Genomic DNA, 20674 nt, shown 5'->3' on the forward strand with positions numbered 1-20674 from the left:
TGACTCAACACAATTTCCTTAATGAACTCAACTGGATCTTGGGGATGAGAGAGGGAGGCAGTCAGTCATTTAGTGATTCAACGCATGCTCGCTGAGGGGCTGCTGGTACAGGCTATGTGCCAGGCTCTGCATTACAACCAAGAGCAAGACACCAGGGCCTGCTTGGTCCAGCGAGAGGTGGGCAACGTGGACTCACGCCTCTCCTTCAGCTGGGTGAGGGCCTAGGCGGGCCCCAGGCCACTCTTAGATGATCTCACGCACATGGGTCAGCACCTAGGAGATGGGTATTTAAATCAGTGCAAATTATCCTGGGAAAGAAATGTGCAAAACAAGGTAGTTACTCCAACAAACCGTGCAGTTCAAACTCAGGCATGCAACATGGTTTCTGACTTCTGCTCATCCCCTGTTGTCTCCACTTTTAAGAGAGGAGACATTCTTCTGATGAACAGAAGGTCAAATACGTGCCTGGAGTAAAGGATAAGAAATGAGATCCCATGTAAAGCAACCAGGTCCGAATCGGCAGATTGCAGCAAATGCTCTTTTTCTCTATAGATGTCTGCAGAACTGCCCCCAAGACAAACATAAAAGCCAAAAAACTAACGGACGAAACAGAGAAGAAACCCAACTTGCTTGGTGTTAAATGATCTGTATTAAGTTGAATTTACCAAATGCTCTCTTTCCTTTTCTACTCTCTCTTCTCGTAGTAGAGAAGAGATCTCTTTACAAAAACGTTGAGGCAGCTGCTAAAATGCGGTGAAAGCGGTCGGTTCCTCGGAAGGTGGCACAAGCAGGTCCCGCCCAGGAGGCGGCCAAGCGGAGGACCTTTGTGCGAGGACTTCGTTCCCCTCTTCCGTAAACGAGGAGGAATAATACAGACAGGGAGACGCCGTGCATGCTAAGGGCTGCGCGCAGGGCTTGTTGTGCAGCCCGGCAGCCGTGAGCCACCCAGCCATGGCCCCGACGAGGACGTGGGCAAGAGCTCTCTCCTTGCACGGAAGGGCCGGACATGCATCACCGCTCCGGGCCGCCACGCCCGCGTTCTGGGCGGCGACGCCGTTTGAGCTGTCCGGGCCGCCGTCGCCGCGCATGCGTAGAGGACGTGGCGGGACGTAGGTGTCATGGCGCGCTCCATCTGAAGTCTGTGCGCTTTCCGGAGAGCGGCGTGTGGACGCGCTCTCTCTGGACTGCTGTGCGGATTCCCATCCTCCGGGTAAGAGCGGCGGGGGGATCAGCCTGGGGCGAGTGTGGCCGGGGCCCTGTTTGGGGCGAGGGCTGGTTCTTCCAGGCTCAGCCTCTCGGGGTGCGGCGAGGAGCGGCCCCGCCGGCTGGGATGGGGGCCGGCGGGGAGGTGTGAGCGCCGCGTCAGCGGCCCCCGGGCTGCGGGGCTGTTCGTGCATGTACGGGATCTCGGGCCTTGTTGGCAGGTGTCAGGTCCCGTGCTGCCCCACTTTCTGCACGAGTGGATTCGTGGGCCGTGAGCGAACCTCGCGTGCATAGAGCGGGGTCCTCATGAGTTCCAGCTGAAGTGGGCCGCGGGGGCAGGTGTTCTCCTTCCACTGCTCATTCCCCTTGACTCGGGAAGCCTGTCCGAATCCCGGGCGGGGAGGGGATCGGAACACCTGCCTCGTTACCTAATTTCGGTTTCGTAGTTGTTAGTTAGGGCGCTGTACAGGAGTGAGGTGTTGGATACGGGGCTGGCCGGGTCAGTCGTGACAGGTGTCAGCGCGCCTGTCCTCATGGGTAAGAAGTTGGGAGTAGCGTGACACCTGATTGCTGTGTACAGCCGTCTTTATGGAGAGGGATTGCTTTTGAGTAGTTACTGCTGAGTCCTTAGAGTGGTTTTCTGAATTTTTGGGTGCTTACTCTTTCTAATGCGTTATTTTCCAGAGTCATCTTTCAGGAGGACTTGAAACTAATTGCAGATCATCAAGGTACTGATTTGTTTTAAACCTTTTAAGTTTGAGTGGCACAGTATGCATTAGAATCTGAAGAGAGGCGGGCCAGGCCTGGTGGTTAAGGCGCTGGCCTCCCACCTGGTCCAGGCCCTTTGGCTTGCTTTCTCACTTTCTCCCTCTCTGGTGAATTAAAAACATAGTAACAGCAAGTACAATTAAATACTTCTTAAAAAAAAAAAAGTGAAGAAAGATAGCCTAATTTCTTAGTAATTTGCTACTATCACTTCCTGGACATGCTGTGATTTCCACTAAACCAGAGACACATTGTTACTTTTTACTTAACCTTTCATTTTCATTCAACAACCCTGATTGTATCTATCTCCAGGACCCCACCTCTTCCTTTACAATCAGTGGCCCCTTCTTTCTCTGATGGCTACTTTTTTGTCTCCATGATAAGAAAGGTTCTCCTCTGCCTAGCAGTTAGATCTGGATGGTTTTTATGAAGAGTAACCAAAGGACAGTGATTCTCAAACTTTAAGGCATACCAAAGTCACAGAGAGGCCTTGGTAGAGATACGTAGTTCTGTACGTCCTGCACGGGGCAGGGTGGGGGCGGAATTTTACTTTCTCGCACACCCCATGAGGCTTTGGCTGACTGGTATGCGAATCACACAGTGCAGGTCACTGATGGAGGACGCTGGTTTGCAGCTGTGTCTCCACATATGTGAATAACTGAAAAGGGATTTTTTTGGTTTGTTTTAAATCATCAGAGGGAGTGCATGCTCACCAGAGAGACAGAAACAGCCAATGGACAATCCCTTTTGCATTTTTCTGTTGAGATTTTAGGCAGGTGTGCCCTGTGTGTTTTTCAAGTCACTGAGTCTGGGATTGACACTGGTCTTCAAACTGCTGTTGATCTTGTGTGATCTAGGCTTCCTTAACCATTAGGCTATGAGGCCTGCCTGGAAAAAAACTGAACAGTTTAAAAAATATTCTGTTGACCAGGCTTCATAGCCAAGATGGACTCAGCTGGCTGGGGGCTCAGTTGTTCGTGAGTTTCAAAAGTTTCTCAGGTGAACAAAATAAGCACTCACGATTGTGAGCTCCCACTGTGGAGCGGTGGACCCTTAATAGTGGAATTGCTGGGGCAGTTTTTTCCCCTCTTTCTCTCTCTCTCTCTTTTTTTTTTTTTTTTAAGAGGTTTTTGGCTAGGGCATATGCACCTTCTGGAGAGAGAGAAAGATTGAGTGAGAGAGATGGTGAGAGGGAAAGCTAGAAATCACCCTCCAGTCTGTGGCCAGGCCGCAGTCCTTTCTCCTCCATCTCCTCCTGGGATCTTGGGCACGCTCGCCGTACAGTCGCTGGAGCAGTTTTAAGTTTGTCTGCTTCAGTTCTGCTCTTGGAGGGTCCAAGCCAGAGTCAAACCTGGGTATTTGATATTATAAAAACTCCCCTAAAAACGACGTAAGTAGCCATGACTCTAGGACATGGATCTCTTTTCACCATTTTCAGTATTTCCCTTCTTACTGTTTGTATTCCCTTTATCAAAGTTGATTTCCTCTGCCTTTAAGGAGAAGTTTTGTATGCTCCCGCTCCGCCATTGAAGTACCATCCTGCTTTCCTCTGCTTTCTCAGAACTTCATTTTCATATTACTTGTTTAAAAACGTTCGAAAACTAAACAGTTCCCACGACGAGTTTGTACAGAGTAGAAACTCCCACTTATTTGGAGTTAAGAGTGAGATCATTCAGGTGCATCTGCCGTGGTAGGTGTTTATTGTCTTGTCTCTACAGAGGACTTTGTGGAATATACGTGTTTTAAAGCTTCGCGTGTATGGCCAGGTTGCCCTGCAGAAAGGGTGTACCGGTTTTACTGTGCTTTCAGCCAACAGTAGGGTTTTTATGAGTCTTTTTTTTACTTGTATCAGTGAGATAAATGAAAAATAACTCAAGTTCCAATACTTCTATCAGTGTGGTTGAGCGTACTTCCAGTTTTTGTTGGCTATTTGTGTTTCTGTAGTGAATTTCCTGCTTTATCTTGGCCTAGTGTTTTCTGGGATGTGTTACTAAGTATGGTTAGGTAGGCTCTTGCATTGTGTGTGCTTTTCCGTGAGGAAGAGCCCTGGTGAGGGGAGCGTGGTCTGGAGAGGAGGCCTGGTTCCACTTCTGGTTTTATCAGTGTTCAAGTCCCTTCTCTGGACACCAGAGAAAAACGAGGAATTGGGACCAGCAGTTAGCGTAATGGTTATGTTGCTGGACTCCCATGTAGCCGACCGCGGTTCGAGTCCCGACCCGGTGGCTTAAACTCACGCTGGGTGCATGTGCATGCGTGCCCAAGATCCTGGGAGGAGAATGGAGGAGAAGGGATTGTGGCGTGGCCATCCCCACTGGGGGTGATTTCTTGCTTTCTATCTCTCTGTCTGGCGAGCGCATGCGCTTTATAGTAAAAACCTCTCCAAAAAAAAAAAAAAAAAGAAAAGAAAGAAAAAAGGAAAACGAGGAGTTTAGAGTTTAGCCATATGCCCTGGAACCGTAAAATGCTGCGGTGTGTCTGCTGCAGTGGACGCCTTTCATGCTGCTGCTTCTGTTTTCCCCTACGTTGGGTCCATGCATACTGTGCGTGGATGTAAAAATTGTGTATTAAAAAAAGGGTTTGGGGCTAGCAGGTGGCATGGTGTTTGAGGCGCTGGACTTGCACATGGCTGATTGTGGTTCAAGTCGCAAACCCAGTGGCTTGAAAACCATGCCATACCCCAAACCCTGAGAAGAGCATGGAGGAGAAGGGATTGCAGCATGGCCATCCTCCCCAGGGGTGTTTTCTCGCTTTCTCTCTCGCTTTCTCTCTCTGGTGAGTGTACGTGTCCTGTGACCAAAGAAATTTTAAAAAAGGAGCCGGGGGCATTTAGGGCCAGACTGCCCTGCAACCTAGTGGTTAAAGGAGCTAGATCTCGCTTCATTGACTGTGGTTTGAATCCCGGCCCTGGCAGCTTGACAAACATGCCAGACCCATGCGCTTGTGTGGCCTGATCCTGACATGGAGAGGTGAGACAAAGGGATTGCTGTGTGACCACGCCCCATTGGAGGGTGCCTTTTCCCTGTTTTTCTGTTTCTCCAGCAAGTACATGCACCTTCTGGCCATTACGAAATATCTAAGATTAAAAATGACTTGTAGCGCTGCCATTTAACATTCGAAATTTTCAGCAGCCAGCCAGTAACTGACTGACAGAAGGAAGGGCACCGCTCGGTCTTGGTCTTTCTCACCTGTTCTTCTTTCCTTTCCTTTCCTTTCCTTTCCTTCTCTTCTCTTCTCTTCTCTTCTCTTCTCTTCTCTTCTCTTCTCTTCTCTTTTCTTTTCTCTTTCTTGTCATACAGTGTGTGTGCTTATTGGAGACAGCGAGAGGCAGAGAGGGGGAAAGTGAGAAATCACGCCCCTGGCCCTGCCCTTCAGGTTTCCTGGTAAAGAGTGCGGGCCGAGAACAAGGCCAAAATGAGTGTGCACCTGCAAGCGTGAATGAGCAGGGGTTTGTGTGACTAAGGGAGGGAGGGGAGAGGCAGGAAACGGGCCATGGAGTCCCATTGAGAGGGGAATCGGAAGCTTGAGATGAAGTTAGATTTTTAAAGGGATTCCTGATTTTTGTGCTGAAATGTTCTCGAAGACTTAGGGTAAAGCCATGAGACGATCCAGGTGAGAACGGACGCTGGCTCGGATTAAGGACGCGACAGTGTGGGACCAGCAGGTGGCATAGTGGTTACGTCGCTGGACTCCCACACAGCCCACAGTAGTTTGAGTCCTAGACCTGGTGGCTTAAACTCACTCCGGACGCATGTGCGTGCGTGCCCAAAATCCCGAGAGGAGAATGGAGAAGGGATTGCAGTGTGGCCACCCTCCCTGGGGGGTGGGGGGTGGGTTCTCACTTTCTTTCTTTCTCTGTCTCTCTGGTGAGTGCTTACACCATATTGCAAAAATCTGTTTAAAAAAAAGATAAGAATATAACAGTGGATGTGTTCACAAATAGATTCTGACTAATATATATATACTGGGCTGATTCCAGGAGTTTTGACCCGAGCAGAAAGAAGCTTAGGTTTGCCTTTATGATGGGGAAACTTCTAAGCGGATCTGGAAAGGCAGGGAGGGGACCAGGCGGTCTGTGTTTGACTTTTTCAGTGTGAAATGGTGGCTAGACGTTCCAGCAGACGTGTCGAGTAGGCAGTTGGACATCTGAATCCGAGGTCCAGGAGCAGAGCGGGGCCGGTTACGTCAGCATGTGGCTGGCATTTCAAGGCAGAGGACTGGCTGAGGTCACTCGTGGGGCCCTGTAACTAGAGAGGACAGGAGTTTCTGTCACGCGGCCGCGGGGCGTTCTGTCGTCGGGGAGTTGGAGAGAGAACGAGGGACAAGCCAAGGAAACTTGGGTGACTGATCCAGTAGAAGAGAAAATGTCTTGAGGGAGCTGGTCAGTGCCAACTGCTGCAGGCGGGCTGCTGGGGGCGACCGAGGACTGACCACTGCAGTGTCGCTGGGCAGCGTGACAGCCTGTCCACGAGAGGACGGGAGGAGGAGACCAGGCACTGTATGAACACCTCCTGCAAGGAGAGGGGGAGAGGTGGTAGAGACAGTGCGGGAGGGAGTGGGAGAGGGTTTTGCTTAGTGTCGGCTTCCAAATGGGGCGACAAGTGTGTATTTCCCAATCTGCTGGTTGGAGAGAAGCAGTCTGTGAGTGCAGGCAGAGGGAGCGTGGCTGGGACCCAGTGCTGGATGGTCAGAGGAGGGGATTGCCCTTGGGTGGAGGCAGAGCTCAGGGCGGAGGACCCTTCCCAGTGAAGGAGGGGAGTCCTCGTGCAGAACATGGGGGACCTGAGGGGCTGTGTCCCACGGGACTCGCTCTTCAGTCCCATCTTCCTCAGTAGGAGGAGCTCTGTGGGAAATGGTTTCTGAAAATCCGTAGGATAAATGCGTTCGAAGCTCCTCGACTCCAGGTTTTCAGTCTTTGATAGTGCGTGCTGTGTGTCCCCACGAAGGCAGAATCGCCAACGTTTGTTGGACCCTGGAACCATTTTTCCCACTGTCAGTCGGAATATTAAGTAAATAGACCCGATCTGGGGACCCCCCCCCCCGTTCGTTTCCTTACCTGGAACACCGTGTGACTGGGGCCTACTCGAAGCCACAGGGGATGCCCCGGCTCCTGTGACTGAGCAGAGCCTCCGTGTCTGCCTCAGGCCTCGGGTAGGTCCAGGTGCTCAGGGACGGCGCCGGGGCTCTGCTGCAGCTCTTGCCTGGCTCTGTCCCAGGCAGGCTTCCTCCCTGTCCTCTGTGGCAGGCACGATGGCCCCTGGGGTCCTGAGGTCGACATCCTTGCAATGCAGCCATGTTGGTGAGCAGAGCGGCCGTGTCCTCCGTCGGCTCTGGCCCGGAAGTGTGCACCCCCACCGCTGGCCGTGTTCATGGTGGCCGGGAGGATGGCTTACTCCTGCCGTCGCTGGTCACGTGCTCTGTCCCTGTGCTGGGAACGAGGCTGTGATGGACAGTCCGCCGTGACCACATGGTATGCATGCTAATTCCCGTTTAGCCAGTCTCTTACTGATTGGCAGTTGGGTTATTTTTTCTGAGTTGCAGCTTAGTTTAATAAATGCTTTTTTAAAAAAAGAATTATTTACTTTATTTATTTTAATTTGACCAGAGAGAGACAAGAGTGAGAGAGAAAGAAAGAGGGGGAAAGTGAGAAAGTAAGCCGCCGGGTCGACCTGCGTTCAGCCATGTGGGAGTCCAGTGCCCTTAGCCACCACGCCACCTGCTGGCCCTGATAAATAGTTTTAAAGTTTGCCGTAGAGTGCGGGTACTCACTGGAGAGAGAGAAAGAGAACGCACTCTCAGGGTGACCATGCTACCATCCTGTCTTCTCCATGCTTTCTCAGGAGTTTGGGCACACACATGTGCATAGCCTGTGTCCCAAGCCACCAGGTCCGGGCCTCAACTGAGCAGTGGCCATGTGGAACTCAGTCACCTTAACTGCCATGCCACCGGCTGGCTCAGTGAGGATTTTTATTTATTTATTTATTTATTTTTATTTATTTGTTTTTTTGAGAGGTTTTCGCTATAGGGCGCATGCGCTCGCCAGACAGACAGAGACAGACAGAGAGATAGAAAGCGAGAAATCACCCCCCAGAGGGGATGGCCACGTCGCAATCCCTTCTCCTCCATTCTCCTCTTGGGATCTTGGGCACGTACGTACAAGCGCCGGGCGTGAATTTTAAGCCACCGGGTCCGGGACGCGAACCATGGTCGACTACGTGGGAGTCCAACGACATAGCCACTGCGCTAACTGCTGGTTCCCCAGCGATGATTTTTTTAAGGAACTGCTTGTGTTTTCCAGAGTGTCTATACCATTGTCGTTGGTGATGGAAGTGATCATGATTGGATCTCTGCCTCCTTTACAGAATTTGATGTTTTTACTATTTTTCATTTTAACCATTTTTTTTCTTTTTTTTTTTTTTTTATTTGTTTTGTTTTTTTTTGTTTTTTTTTTTGCCTTAAGGTGTGGGCGCTTGTCAGAGAGAGACAAAGATAGTGAGAAGGAAAGTGAGAAATCACCCCCCAGGGGCATGACCACACCACAATCCCTTCTCCTCTGTTCTCTTCCTGGGATCTTGGGCACACACGCACACGCCCCTGGCGTGAGTTTCAAGCCACCAGGTCCGGGACTGAAACTGTGGTCAGCCATGTGGGAGTCCAGCCGCGTACTGCTATGCCATCTGCTGGTCCCCGTGTTAGCCATTCTGATAGGTATGTAGTGATAGTAATTTTCCAGTTTCATGGTTTAATTGTGTGATCCATTTAGTTTTTGGTTTTAGTTCTTAATATAAGGTGTGTACATTTAGCAGAGAGAGAGAAAGAGAGAAGGCACCCCTCGTGGGGATGGCCTGCTGCAGTCCATTCTCCACTTGGGATTTTGGGTACACATGCACACAACATGTTTTACTAACTGTCAGGTCTGGGGCTTGACCTGACCAGTTGGCCATTCGGAATCTTGTCACCTTAACCACCATGCCACTGGCCGGCCCCATTTTGAGTTTTATAGAAGGTCAGCATTCATTTTCAGTCTGTGAATGTCCCGTTGTTCTTCTGGTAAGAGGAGCGGTGGAAAGGCTCTTCTCTCCATTGAACTGCCTTTGCGCTGCGTCAGAGCTGCTGGGCCCATCGATGTGGGCCTGTCCCTGGGTCATCTGCTCCTTCTGTCGACCCGACGCTAGCCCTCCGCCAGCACCGCAGCCTTCGTTACGGTCTTACGTAGTCATCGAGACCGGCAGACCATTTCCCCCCATTTTCTTTTCCAAATTGTTTTAGAGAAATTAGTTTTTGTACCTGTCCATGTACATTTTATAACCGGCTTGCCAATGCCTATAAAGAATCCGGCTTCAACGAGAATTATTGGACATCCCTTGATCAGGCACTGCAGGAGCTTTTTACTGGTCAGTTGTCCGATTTGGACATCTGGGGTCGCACTCGTGGGCATGTTGGGATGCCCCATCACAGGGAAGTCAGGGCTGCCTTCCTGGGGCTCCTGGGGTGGGCTACAGTATGTGTGTGGCGAGAGGAGAATGTCTTGTATCTGACTGGGCGTTTGATCCAATCGAGAACGCAGATCGTATGTAGTAGTTGTTAGGCTTTCGAGTCCCCTTTCCTCTTGAACAGCTCCTGTCCTTTTACCTCCATGGTATTGATCCGTTAAAGAAACGGTCCCACCTTGGAATGTCTCACTATTTGTAGGTTTTGTCTGATCGCTTCCCTGTGTTCCTTAATCTCTCGTGTTCTCTGTAACCTGGAAGCTAGATCTGAAGGCTTGATTGGATTCAAGTTCGAATCCCGTTCAGAGCGTGAGCTCACGCATTTCATAGGTGCTGGTATGTTAAAGAGAATTTCAGAGGGAGTTCGAGGCTGTCTCGTGTGCTATTGATTCTTTCCTTATGTGGTAGAGAAGATGCCTTCCGCCTCCTGTGGTACCCTGCTGGATGACATAGAAGACATCGTGTCACAGGAGGATTCAAAGCCACGGGACAGGCATTTTGCAAGAAAGCATGTCGTTCCAAAGGTGCGAAAACGAAATGCCCAAAAACACGTCCAAGAGGAGAGCAGCCCTCCCAGTGATAGGTAAGCTTTTTTTTTTTTTTTTAGAAATTAGATTCATGTGTTTCCTTCCAGGAGAAAGCTGACCCTGCTGGTCCGTGTGGTTTTCAGTGTCTTTCAGAATCTTTGGAATTTTGGTAGGAAATCCATAACATTTGTTTTGCATTTATTTTTGTTTTTAATTTGGTACAAGAGTCATGTGCTTGCTGGAGAGAGCCAGAGAGAGGGAGAGAGAAGGAACACAAGGAAGCACCTCTTCAAGAGGGATGGGCATGCCACAATCTTTTCTCCCCTATTCTCCTCTTGGGATTTTGGGCACACATGCAGACATGCCCAGAGTGTTTCTAAGTGCTGGGTCCAGGACTCAAACCACGCAGTCGACCGTGAGGGATCCAGCCACCTTAGCCACCACATGACATGCTGGCCATGCCCCCAACTTATTTTTATTTAAACGATTTTAAATTTGGCAAGGTAGTTGATTAAAAAAAGAAAAGGATGTCTTATTTGATGTTCTTTGAAGGCAGGGATTAGGAAAATAGAGATATCTCTGATATTCATGTAGGTGGTGCGTAATTCTCTGATACTTCTACATTAAAACTTTATTCCTTATTATTTTTTAATTTGCTATAGAGTGCATGTGCTCACCAGAGAGGGACAGAGGGACAGTGAGGGAGAGATAGAGAAAAAGTGAGGAATCACCTCCCAGAGGGGACCAGCAGTTAGCGTAATGGCGATGTTGCTACATACATGACTCCCATGTAGTTGACCGTGGTTTCAGTCCTAGACCCAGTGGCTTAAACTCATGCCAGGCACGTGTGCGTGCGTGCCTAAGATTCTGAGAGGAGAATGGAGGAGAAGGGATTGCGGCGTGGCCATCCCTCTTGGGGGGTGATTTCTCACTTTCTGTCTCTCTGTCTTTCTAGGGAGCGCATGTACCCTATATATAGCAAAACTTGTTTAAAAAAAAGAAATGACCTCCCAGAGGGGATGGCCATGCTGCATCCTCGTCTCCTCCACTCTCCTTTCGGGATTTTGGGCATGCACACACACATGCCTGGCATCATTTTCAAACTGCCAGTTCTGAGACTTGAGCCGTGCAGTTGGTCATGTGAGATCCAGCTGCCTTAACGGTCATGTCACTTGACTGACTCTCTAAAATTTTTACTGGAGTTTGGGATTCTTAGGAAACGATGGGACTGACAGGTGGCCTGGTGGTGAAAGGCGCTGGACTCCCACATGGCTGATGGCAAATTGAGTCCCGGACTTGGTGGCTTGCTTTCTTGCTTTTCCCTTTCTCCTCTGGTCAAGTTAAGAAATAATAATAAATGGAAATAATTAAACAAATAATTCTTTAAAAAAAAAGAGGGGTCTTGCACGTGGCATGGTGGTTAAAAGCACTGGACTCCCTCCCACATGGCTGACTGGTTCGAGTCCCGGACCTGGCAGCTTGCTTTTTCACTCTCCTTCTCGTTCTCTCACTCTGTTCTTCTCTGGTGTCCCTCTTTGGTCAAATTAAAATAAATATATAAAGTTAAATAAAATCTTAACAACAACAAGGAAACAGTGGTATTGTGGGCATTTTCATTTTCTTAGCAAATTTGAAAATACTTGTGGATCAGCTAGAGGAATTGGGCATGAAAAATTCCTGCCTTGTTTACAACTTATATAATAGCAGGTTTCTAGTCAGTGGGATTCTAATACAGCCTCTCTGGAAAGGATCACTCACTTGTATAGTATTAATAAGCCTTTGTTTATTTACCTAGTAAATTACTGGAAGTTAAAATATGCTGGATTGCTTTGTTAGAAAAAGTAAACTTTTAAAGCCTTTGCATTTTGGCCCATCCTGTAGCCTCGTGGTTTAGGGAGCTGGATCCATGATGGCCGACTATGGTTTGAAGCCTGGTCCTAGCGGCTTGGAAGACAGTGAACACACGCACCTGTGTACCCTACACCCTGACAAGGTGGAGAAGTGGAGGAGAGTGGCTTGTGGCGTGACTAATAGCCCATCGAAGGTGCTTCCGCCCTGTCCTCTCCCCGTCTCTCTGGTGAGTGCTCATGCCCCCTGGCAACTTAATTTTTTTTAGAGGTTTTTGCCATAGGGCATGTATGCTCACCTGAGATAGAAAGAGAGGCAAAGAGAGAAATCACCCCCCTAGAGGTGGTGGCCGTGTCGTAATCCCTCCCCAATCTCCTCTCAGCATTTGCAGTGCACACACACTCCTGGCGTAATTTTCTTAACTATTGTGTCCGGGACTGAAACTGTGGTTGGCCGTGTGGGAATCCAGCAACTTAGCCACCATGCCCCCCGGCTGGCCCCAAATTTTACTTATATTTTAATGTCTGAAGTATATCAAATTTGTCTTGAACATATCCTTAAGGTAATTTCTATTATAAATTATTAGGCAATCCAATGACTGTCCTTTTTCCTTCTTAAAATAAGATATATTTTAGAATTTTGTTTTGTTGAGTACTTTAATAATGTCATAGGGTGACATTTATTTATTTGCTTTGCCATAGGTGTGTACACTCATTGAGAGAGAGAGGGAAAGTGAGAAAGCACCCCCAGAGTGGACGGCCTCGCAGTCTCTTCATCCGTCATTCTCCTCTCAGGATTTTGGGCTTGTGTGCATACGTGCCTGGTGTGATTTGTTTGAGCGGCCAGGGCCAGGATTCGAACCGTAGTCTCCTCTCTTCCATCATTCTCTCAGAATTTGGGGCTCATGTGCATACGTGCCTCGTGTGATTTGTTTCAAGTGGCCAGGTCCAGGATTGAAGCCATGTCAGCCATGTGGGAATCCCGTGACCCTACCACCATGCTACCTGCTGGCCCTGAAAACCTTTAATTTTGATTCGGTTATTTATATCTGTACATTTTAGAGTGAAGATTTCGACTATTACAGGTGTGTTTGCAAATAGAAAACTTCACCCTTGTCATTGCTGCCAGTGTGATCTTTTTTGGCATCACCGTTTGTGTGTACCATTTTCGGAGTTAAACTCAGTGGTAGTACGTTAGTGTAACTTTTTTTTTTTTTGAGAGAGATTTTTGCTGTAGGGTGCGGGCACTCACCAGAGACACAGAGAGACAGATAGAAAGCGAGACATCACCATCGGGGGGATGGTCACGCTGCACTCCTTTTTCCTCCATTCTCCTCTCGGGATCTTGGGCACATACGCACACATGCCCGGCGTGAGTTTTTTTTGGAGAGGTTTTCGCTATGGGGCGCATGCACTCGCCAGACAGACAGACAGACAGACAGACAGAGACGTAGAGACAGAAAGCGAGAAATCACTCCCCAGGGGGGATGGTCACGCCGCAATCCCTTCTCCTCCATTCTCCTCTTGGGATCTTGGGCACACATGCACACGCGCCAAGCATGAGTTTTAAGCCACTAGGTCCAGGACATGAACCGCGGTCAACTACGTGGGAGTCCAGCGACATAGCCATTACACTAACTGCTGGTTCCCCCCGGTGTGAGTTTTAAGCCTCCGGGTCCACGACTTGAACCTTGGTTGACTACATGGGAGTCCAGCGATGTAAGAATTATGCCGTCTGCTGGTCCTAACATTAGTGTAATCTTAAAACACAATTCAGAGGGAAAGGAGGTCGTTTTTATAGTGTCTTCTTAGGATGTTTCGGCTATTTTTATCTTGATACAAGACTTTTCATATAACAGATTTTAAATTAATTCGGTGCATTTATTGAATTGCTCGTGAATGGATTGCAGTGAGTTTGTTTTCATGTAATGTGCTCTGAAATCGAGGGTTTTTGTCTTAAAAATCACTTACTGAGACTGAGTTTGTAAAATCATTTTCTTTATAGCACTATTCCGGGCATACAGAAGATTTGGATACGAACGTGGGGTTGTTCCCACAATAACTCGGATGGCGAGTACATGGCCGGACAGCTAGCCGCTTATGGGTATCAGATGACAGGTAACAAGATCCCTGCAGCCTCGCTGGTGGAATGTCTTAGGAGTCGCGTTCTTTCAGAGATATGTATACTAGCTTCAGCAATTAAAGGATATCTTAGTTTAATATAAATTTTAAAATTTTTAAACATTCTGTTTTTTAAAACAGGCACGTGCACTTGCCAGAGAGACAGGCAGAGCAAGAAAATGAGAAAGCACTTCCGAGGGAGGATGGTCACACCAGAATCCCTTCTCTTCCCCTCCCCTCAGGATTTTGGGCGCACAGGGCACCCCGGGCTTGTGTGCAAACTGTTGGATCATTATGTTAAACTGGGCCAGCAGGTGGCAGGGTGGTTAAGACAGTGGATCCCAGGTGGCCCACTACAGATGATTAATGATTTTAAGGCAATAGGTATTATACATCACCATATGAATGTAAGATATGCTTTTAAAAGTAAACTTTATTTTGTAATGAAAACCAGAGTAACTGGAATTCACGTCTGCCCTTCAGCGAGCCTTCAGCCTTTGTACGTGTAACTGGCAAGTCCTAGCCCCAAGGTAGCGAGTGGAGATTAGGGAGGGCTGAACTCTCCCTTGTAGTTTCCTCGTAGTTTTGTCCCTCAGTGGCTAAAGATCATATAGTGTTAACTTTGTGTTTTTGATAACTTACTCATTAGATGGCGAAATTAATCTTCATATGAGACTGGGCTTGCTTTAAGATGTTCTAATTGTGTAGTTTGAGTATTAAGAAAATAACCTTTTAAATAATTTTCTGAAGTATTAAAAAAAAGAATACCATGCTGGGCCAGCCCTGTAGCCTAGTGGTTAAGGGAGCCAGGAACCCACGTAGCTGACTGTGGTTTGGTTCCTGGCCCTGGCTGCTTGAAAACCATGCTGGGCACGTGTGCATGCTTGCCCCAAATCCCTGGCAGGATGCAGAAATGGAGAAGGGATTGTGGCATGACCACAGCCCATTTGGGGGTGTTTTCTCTCTCTCCATTTCTGTCTGACAAGTGCATTCCCCGCTGGCAACTAAAAGAAACAATCAGATGTTAATTTTTCATAGGCGATAGTAAATATCTGATACATTTTAATTTAAATTTTACTCACTTAACAGTTTGTGTTTACTCTCTTTCTCAAGAGGTTTTTGCTATAGGGCACGTGTGCTCACCAGAAAGACAGAGAGACAGAAAGTGAGAAATCACCCCCCAGCGGGGGATGGCCACACCGCAATCCCTTCTCTTCCATCCTCCTCTCGGGATCTTGGGCACGCACGCACACGCGCCCGGCGTGAGTTTAAGCCACTGGGTCTGGGACTTGAACTGCAATTGACTACATGGGAGTCCAGTGACAAAGCCATTATGCTAACTGCTGGTCCCCCTTTATCATCTTTTTTAATAAGAAATTTTCGCTCTAGAACATGTGTAGTCACTGAAGAGTCAGAGACAGAGAAAGTGAGAAATCACTCCCTTCTTCTCCAGTCTCCTCGTGGGATTTGGGCATGCACCTGGCATGATTTTCAAGCCACCAGGTCTGGGACTCAAACCATGTCAGAAAAGTCACGATGTATTTTTCCATGATATTCTATGAAAAATGCACATGACTTTTTTTGACAACCTAGGATTAGGCAGCAAAGATGATGCTAATAAAATTCACTAATGTTAATACATTTCTGTTCTGCTTTGCCTCTGAAACATCAACTTTGTACCAGCTGGTGGTATGGTAGTTAAGACGCTGGCCTCTCACATGGCCGACCGGGGTTTGAGTCCTGGACACAGTGACCGGAAATATATTCACATCGTCAGGGTTTGGGGGGAGAGAGTAATTCAGAGGTACCTAAACGTCAGCGGGCCTTGCCTTGCACCTCATGCGTGATCCGCCGTTGGGGTGGGGCCATCAGGGTGTCAACAGGGAGCTGCTGTTCTTTCCTCCTCTGAGAGAGAGAGGGAGAGGAGAGAGGCAGAGGCAGAGGCAGAGGCAGGCTTTCAAGTGAGGGTCTTGCCATGTCGTGGTCCTCCTGCCCAGCCTCCCAGTTAGCTGGGGTATGGGGGCCCGCGCTGGGTGTGTGCGGGTGGTTCTGGGGCAGAATCTGGAGCCCCCACGAGCCCTCTGGCCTCCCAGTGGTGGTGTCACATGTGCATCACCGGCTGCACCTCGGCACCTTTTCTCTGCCCAGACCGTGAGTCACGTGGCATTCTGGACTGCCCAGCCTGAGCCCGGAGAAGCACTTCATGATCTCAGGAGACATGCTTCACACTGCGTTTTCCTGTCCTGAAGGGAGTAGGTTGGGGACTGTGACAAAATAAAAGATGTGTTGTTTGAAATTGAGGAAGAGGAACAACTTTTTTTTGTTTTTTGGAGTTACTTAACTTCATTATTATTATTACTTTCAATTTGACCATAGAGAGAAAGAGAGAGACAGAGAGAGGGGGAAAGTGAGAAAGCAAGCCACCAGGTCCAGAACGCGAACTGCAGTCGGCCACGTGGTAGTCAGGTGCCCTTAACCACCATGCCACCTGCTGGCCCCTCCCTTTTTTTTTTTTTTTTTTTGCCATGGGGCATGTGCTCACTGGATAGAGACAGAGACAGAGGGAAAGTGAGAAATCACTCCCCAGATGGTTTCAATTTCTTCTCCTCCCTTCTGGGATCGTGAGCCCAGGCCTTGACCCACGGTCAGCCTGTGGGCATGTAGCACTGGAAGCATGGTGCACCTGCTCCTCCTGCTTCCAGCATATGTGCCTTATGCCTGAGAGGGAGCCTATGTGCCTGATGAGAAGCTTCACCTTTTAAAGGGATCAGAAGTGGGCCGGCTGTGGTGCAGTGGTACAACCTGACTGCCTGGCTGCCCCACCTCGAAAGGTTCAGGGTTTGAGTCCCGAGACCTCATTAAATATGCTGGACACTCATGTGACTATGACTCGGGGCTGCGTGGGCTTGGACCCTGTCCAGGAGGCCTCTCTGTTTCTTGACTTAGAAGAAATAAACAAAGGACAAAGAGAAAGTATTAATAGTTCATGCTTCTGAATTCTGAAAAATTCTAGCTTGGTTCTGAGTTGCACTTTCTCTTTAGTATTAAACGTACAGCGTATGCCTGGTAATAGTTAATAACTCTTACGGAAGTTTTTTTATTAGGCTTTAAACGTGTCTTCTCAGTGTTCCTAGTAACACACACGTGGGAAAAGTCCATCTTGTTTATTGTCTGTGTTTGTGAGCTTGACAGCCATTTTTCACCCAGTTCAGTTTTTGGCCTGACCTTTTTAGGTCATTTAATTGTCTGGTTTGCGCTGTTTATAGCACAGGAGAATGATCTGCTTCAGCTGAGGGGTGACCGAGTGAACTTTGGCAGCGAAGTGCGGTGGCATGCGCCACTGTGTCCCGATGTCCGCCACGTTCAGAGTTGCTGGTATTCTGGAACCGAGCGGCCAACAGTTTTCCTTCTTTCAGTATTTCAGATTTTTTTCTGAGAGACATATCAACATTTACTCAGAATTTTAGGACTTTAGTATTTTCTTAATTGCTTAATAATTCTAACTATTGTTCAAGATTTTATAAAACTTTTTTTTTCATAATTTATTTATAAATAGCCTGTCTTTCAGGACCAGCATTTAGCATAATGGTTATGTTGCTGAACCCCCAACCGCAGTTTGAGTTCTGGACCCGGTGGCTTAAACTCACACCGGGCACGTGTGCGTGCATGCCCAAGATCCCAAGAGGAGGATGGAGGAAAAGGGATTACGGTGTGGCCATCCCCCTTAGGGGGTGATTTCTCACTTTCTATCTCTCTGTCTCAGTCTTTCTGGCGAGTGCACGTGCCCTACAGGGGGAAAAAAAAAAAACCAACAAAAAACCTCCAAAAAAAAGAAAAGAAATAGCCTGTCTTTAAATTGAGTAAAAAACGAAGTCTTATGTTAAGAGTTTAAAATATCTAAACATGCCATCTTGAAAAAGTTTTCGAGTATTACAAAACCACAGTAAAGTTCTTAAATGTCAAATTCAAAAAATTTTGGATTAAAAAAATGAAGAAATCTGAGCTGTTAGCAGTTGCCATGTGAACTGCTGTGGGCTCTCTGGCCCGTAGTGAGTGTGAGTGGTTTCTGACCGAAGACGTGGTGCGTTTTAGCCCCTGGCCAACAGATGGCAGTGTTGCATCACATGATCCTGGCGGCTACATGTTAGGGAGGAAGAGTGAGTTTCATATTACAAATAGTCTTTTAATAAAATTAGTAGAAGCCATTGCATTCGTTAATGTCCTTTCCCCCTCATTTGTTGACGTCCATGCTTTCTGGCAGGATTTACTTAGGTACTGGATAAAGCGACTTTTCAGAGGTGGCGTGGTCCTGTGCAGACTGGCCTGGGGTCCAGTGTTTGCTGGTCCAGATGTGAACTTACTCGGCCCCTGGAGGACTGCTTGCCACTTCCTCGTCCCGTTGTCCTGTCTGTGCTGTCCTCCTTGTCCCTGGGACCGTTTTTGAGTCTGAGGGCAAGTACTGCTTTCTGCGTGGCTCTCTCACTTCCAGAAACTTCCTTTTGCACGAGACGCAGTTTGAGTAGCGCTTTCATCAAACACGTTACCTGTATGGAAAGGGAGGAGGCGCGTGTCAGGACGGAGTGGCGGAACCTGCTGCTCCTGCACATCTCCTGCACTCCCACCTGGCCATTGCTCCAGGGCCTGTAAGGGGCGATGATCTGTTCGGCCCCTCCTGCAGGGAGCTCCTGCTTCTTAAGGAGGACTCCTGGACCAGCGTGGCCCTCCCCACGGCGGTGGCGGGGCTCGTCCTGTGGTCGTGGTGGCCGTGGTTTGCCCCATGATGGCGTTAGGTCCTCACTGCTGGCGGGGCGCCCCTCCTGCCGTGCGGCCTTGCGCTCTCTCCCCGCTCCACGGAGGCTCAGCGGGCGGCGCCTGAGCTGGGTCCTGTCGTAGGCCGATCTGTCCCTGTTCTGGCTGTGAGCTCTTTTTGGCTTACTCGCCTTTCCCGTGGCCATCACGGAGACAGTGCTTTGCGGGTCACTGAGAGACGCTACGGTGAAGCCGGACTCGAACCGGCCACTGCCGTCTATTCAGCATCTAACTCTGGCAAATAACAGTGTCCACGGGCCTCAGCGTCCTTAATTATTAAAGATGACAGAGTCCTCCTTTCTGCGGGTTGCACTGTGATCGTGGTCAGCGTGTTTGTGTTACCCTCGCTGTACAGGTACCTGCGCCAAGAGACACGCAGGGCCTTCCGCGGTCAGTGAGCGGGTGAGGGTAAGTGTTACTATAGTGTGTACAGGAGGCTCCATCTTTTTAACCTTGAAGGCAGATAAATGAAGTGCATTCTGAAGGTTACATACATGCAACGTGTATGTGCATGCACTCGTGTATGCACACGTGTGCGGTTGCTTTGAGTTTTTCGGTGAGACCGTGTTCAGGTCGTGTCTGCATCGTCTTGTCATGTCTTGGTGAAGAGCCTCATGCTATCACTTTCCCAACGTGGAAGCTACAAAATATATTGAATCAGAGATCTAATTTAATCCATTCTTATTAAATTGGAGGCAGTAATTACTTTCAATTTAATGGCTTGAATTCAGTATAGAAATTCTGATGTTCCTTCATGCTTACTAGAATATGGTTTTGCATATTCCCTATATTGGTATTCCTGTCGCTCAGGGACGGAGGAGGAGGGGGCGCATCTTGGAGCAGTTCTCCTATTTACCAGTTGAGTTGCCCGCAGCGGTTGGTAAACTGGACAGCACAAGGGTGGGGATGAGAATAGCACGTTTTCATTCCTTTTCCTCTTTCTACCCAGGGAATGAAACAGAAAAATAAAACTAATGGCCTTCAAAATGGGAGTTTCATCCACTCACAAGCAGGGGAAGGAAGGCGAGTCTCTAGAGAAGATCTGGAATGCTGTTTACCCTTGGGCAGCATCTAGCCTGCCTAGAAATGATACATGAGCTCTGGAGTGAGACTCAGTCCTTCGGAAGGTTATTCTTAGCCTGGTATTTCAGTCTTTCCCAGTCCGTCATGTCTGGAGATGGCTGAGTGGACCAAGTTTCCTGTCTTGGACTGTGCGTTTTCTCTGATTTACTGTGAATGGAAGCTCCTCAACGACCACGGGAGATTCATTGCAGAATCAGTGCTTGCTTCTTGCCTTTGACCACAGAATTCCATTTCACAGCGGATGTGGTACTTACAGCTCAGCCCCAGCCTTTGCTTTTACTCCTTCAGTGTGTGTGTGTATGTGTGTAGGTGTATTATTAATTTCATTGCATTTATTATTTCCATTTTAAAAATTTGATCAGAGAGAGGGAAAGAAAGCAAGTTGCCTAGTTCGGGTCTCAAACTACCGTCGGCCATGTGGGAGTCCGGTGCATCAACCGCCATGCCACCTGCCGGCCTCCTTCAGTATTTTCAATAACTATTTGAGCTGCCTTCTCCTAGCTGCTGTCTCTGACATTCTTTAAAAAAAAAAAAATGCCAGAGGTGTCTGTACTTGGAGAGAGAGAGAGAAAACCCTCCCCACACACCTGGGATGGTCACTCTGCAGCTCCTCCTCCTCCATCTCGCCCTCCTTTCTGCATGCGTGCATGAGTGCCAGCGTGTTTTCTAAGCCACCGTGGTTGGGCACCTGGAATCCAGCTGCCTTAACCACTAGGCCACATGTTAGCCCCCGATGTTCTTTTTTTTTTTTTTTTTTTAGAGAGAGGTTTTTTGCTATAGGGCGCGTGTACTTGCCAGACAGAGAGAGACAGAGAGACAGAAAGCGAGACAT

General features: G+C 48.5%; 1 protein-coding gene across 4 annotated transcripts in view; it reads left to right on the plus strand.

Moving 5' to 3' along the window:
* Positions 1-1101: 1101 nt before the first annotated feature.
* Positions 1102-20674, plus strand: part of CDKAL1 (CDKAL1 threonylcarbamoyladenosine tRNA methylthiotransferase) — a 492813-nt gene continuing 473240 nt past the window's right edge. Inside the window, exons 1-4 of one of the 4 annotated variants that reach the window (XM_006145110.2) lie at positions 1102-1210; positions 1888-1931; positions 9864-10038; positions 13835-13947. In XM_006145110.2, coding sequence (XP_006145172.1) covers positions 9869-10038; positions 13835-13947 — 283 coding nt within the window. In that variant the 5' untranslated portion in view covers positions 1102-1210; positions 1888-1931; positions 9864-9868. Of the gene's footprint in view, positions 1211-1887; positions 1932-9863; positions 10039-11898; positions 12060-13834; positions 13948-20674 lie in introns of those variants that run through there. The other 3 variants (XM_027770551.1, XM_027770552.1, XM_027770553.1) reach the window with 3 other exon arrangements.

The sequence above is a fragment of the Tupaia chinensis genome, unplaced genomic scaffold (assembly GCF_000334495.1).
Source record: "Tupaia chinensis unplaced genomic scaffold, TupChi_1.0 Scaffold000141_1, whole genome shotgun sequence".
Lineage (NCBI taxonomy): Eukaryota > Metazoa > Chordata > Mammalia > Scandentia > Tupaiidae > Tupaia > Tupaia belangeri.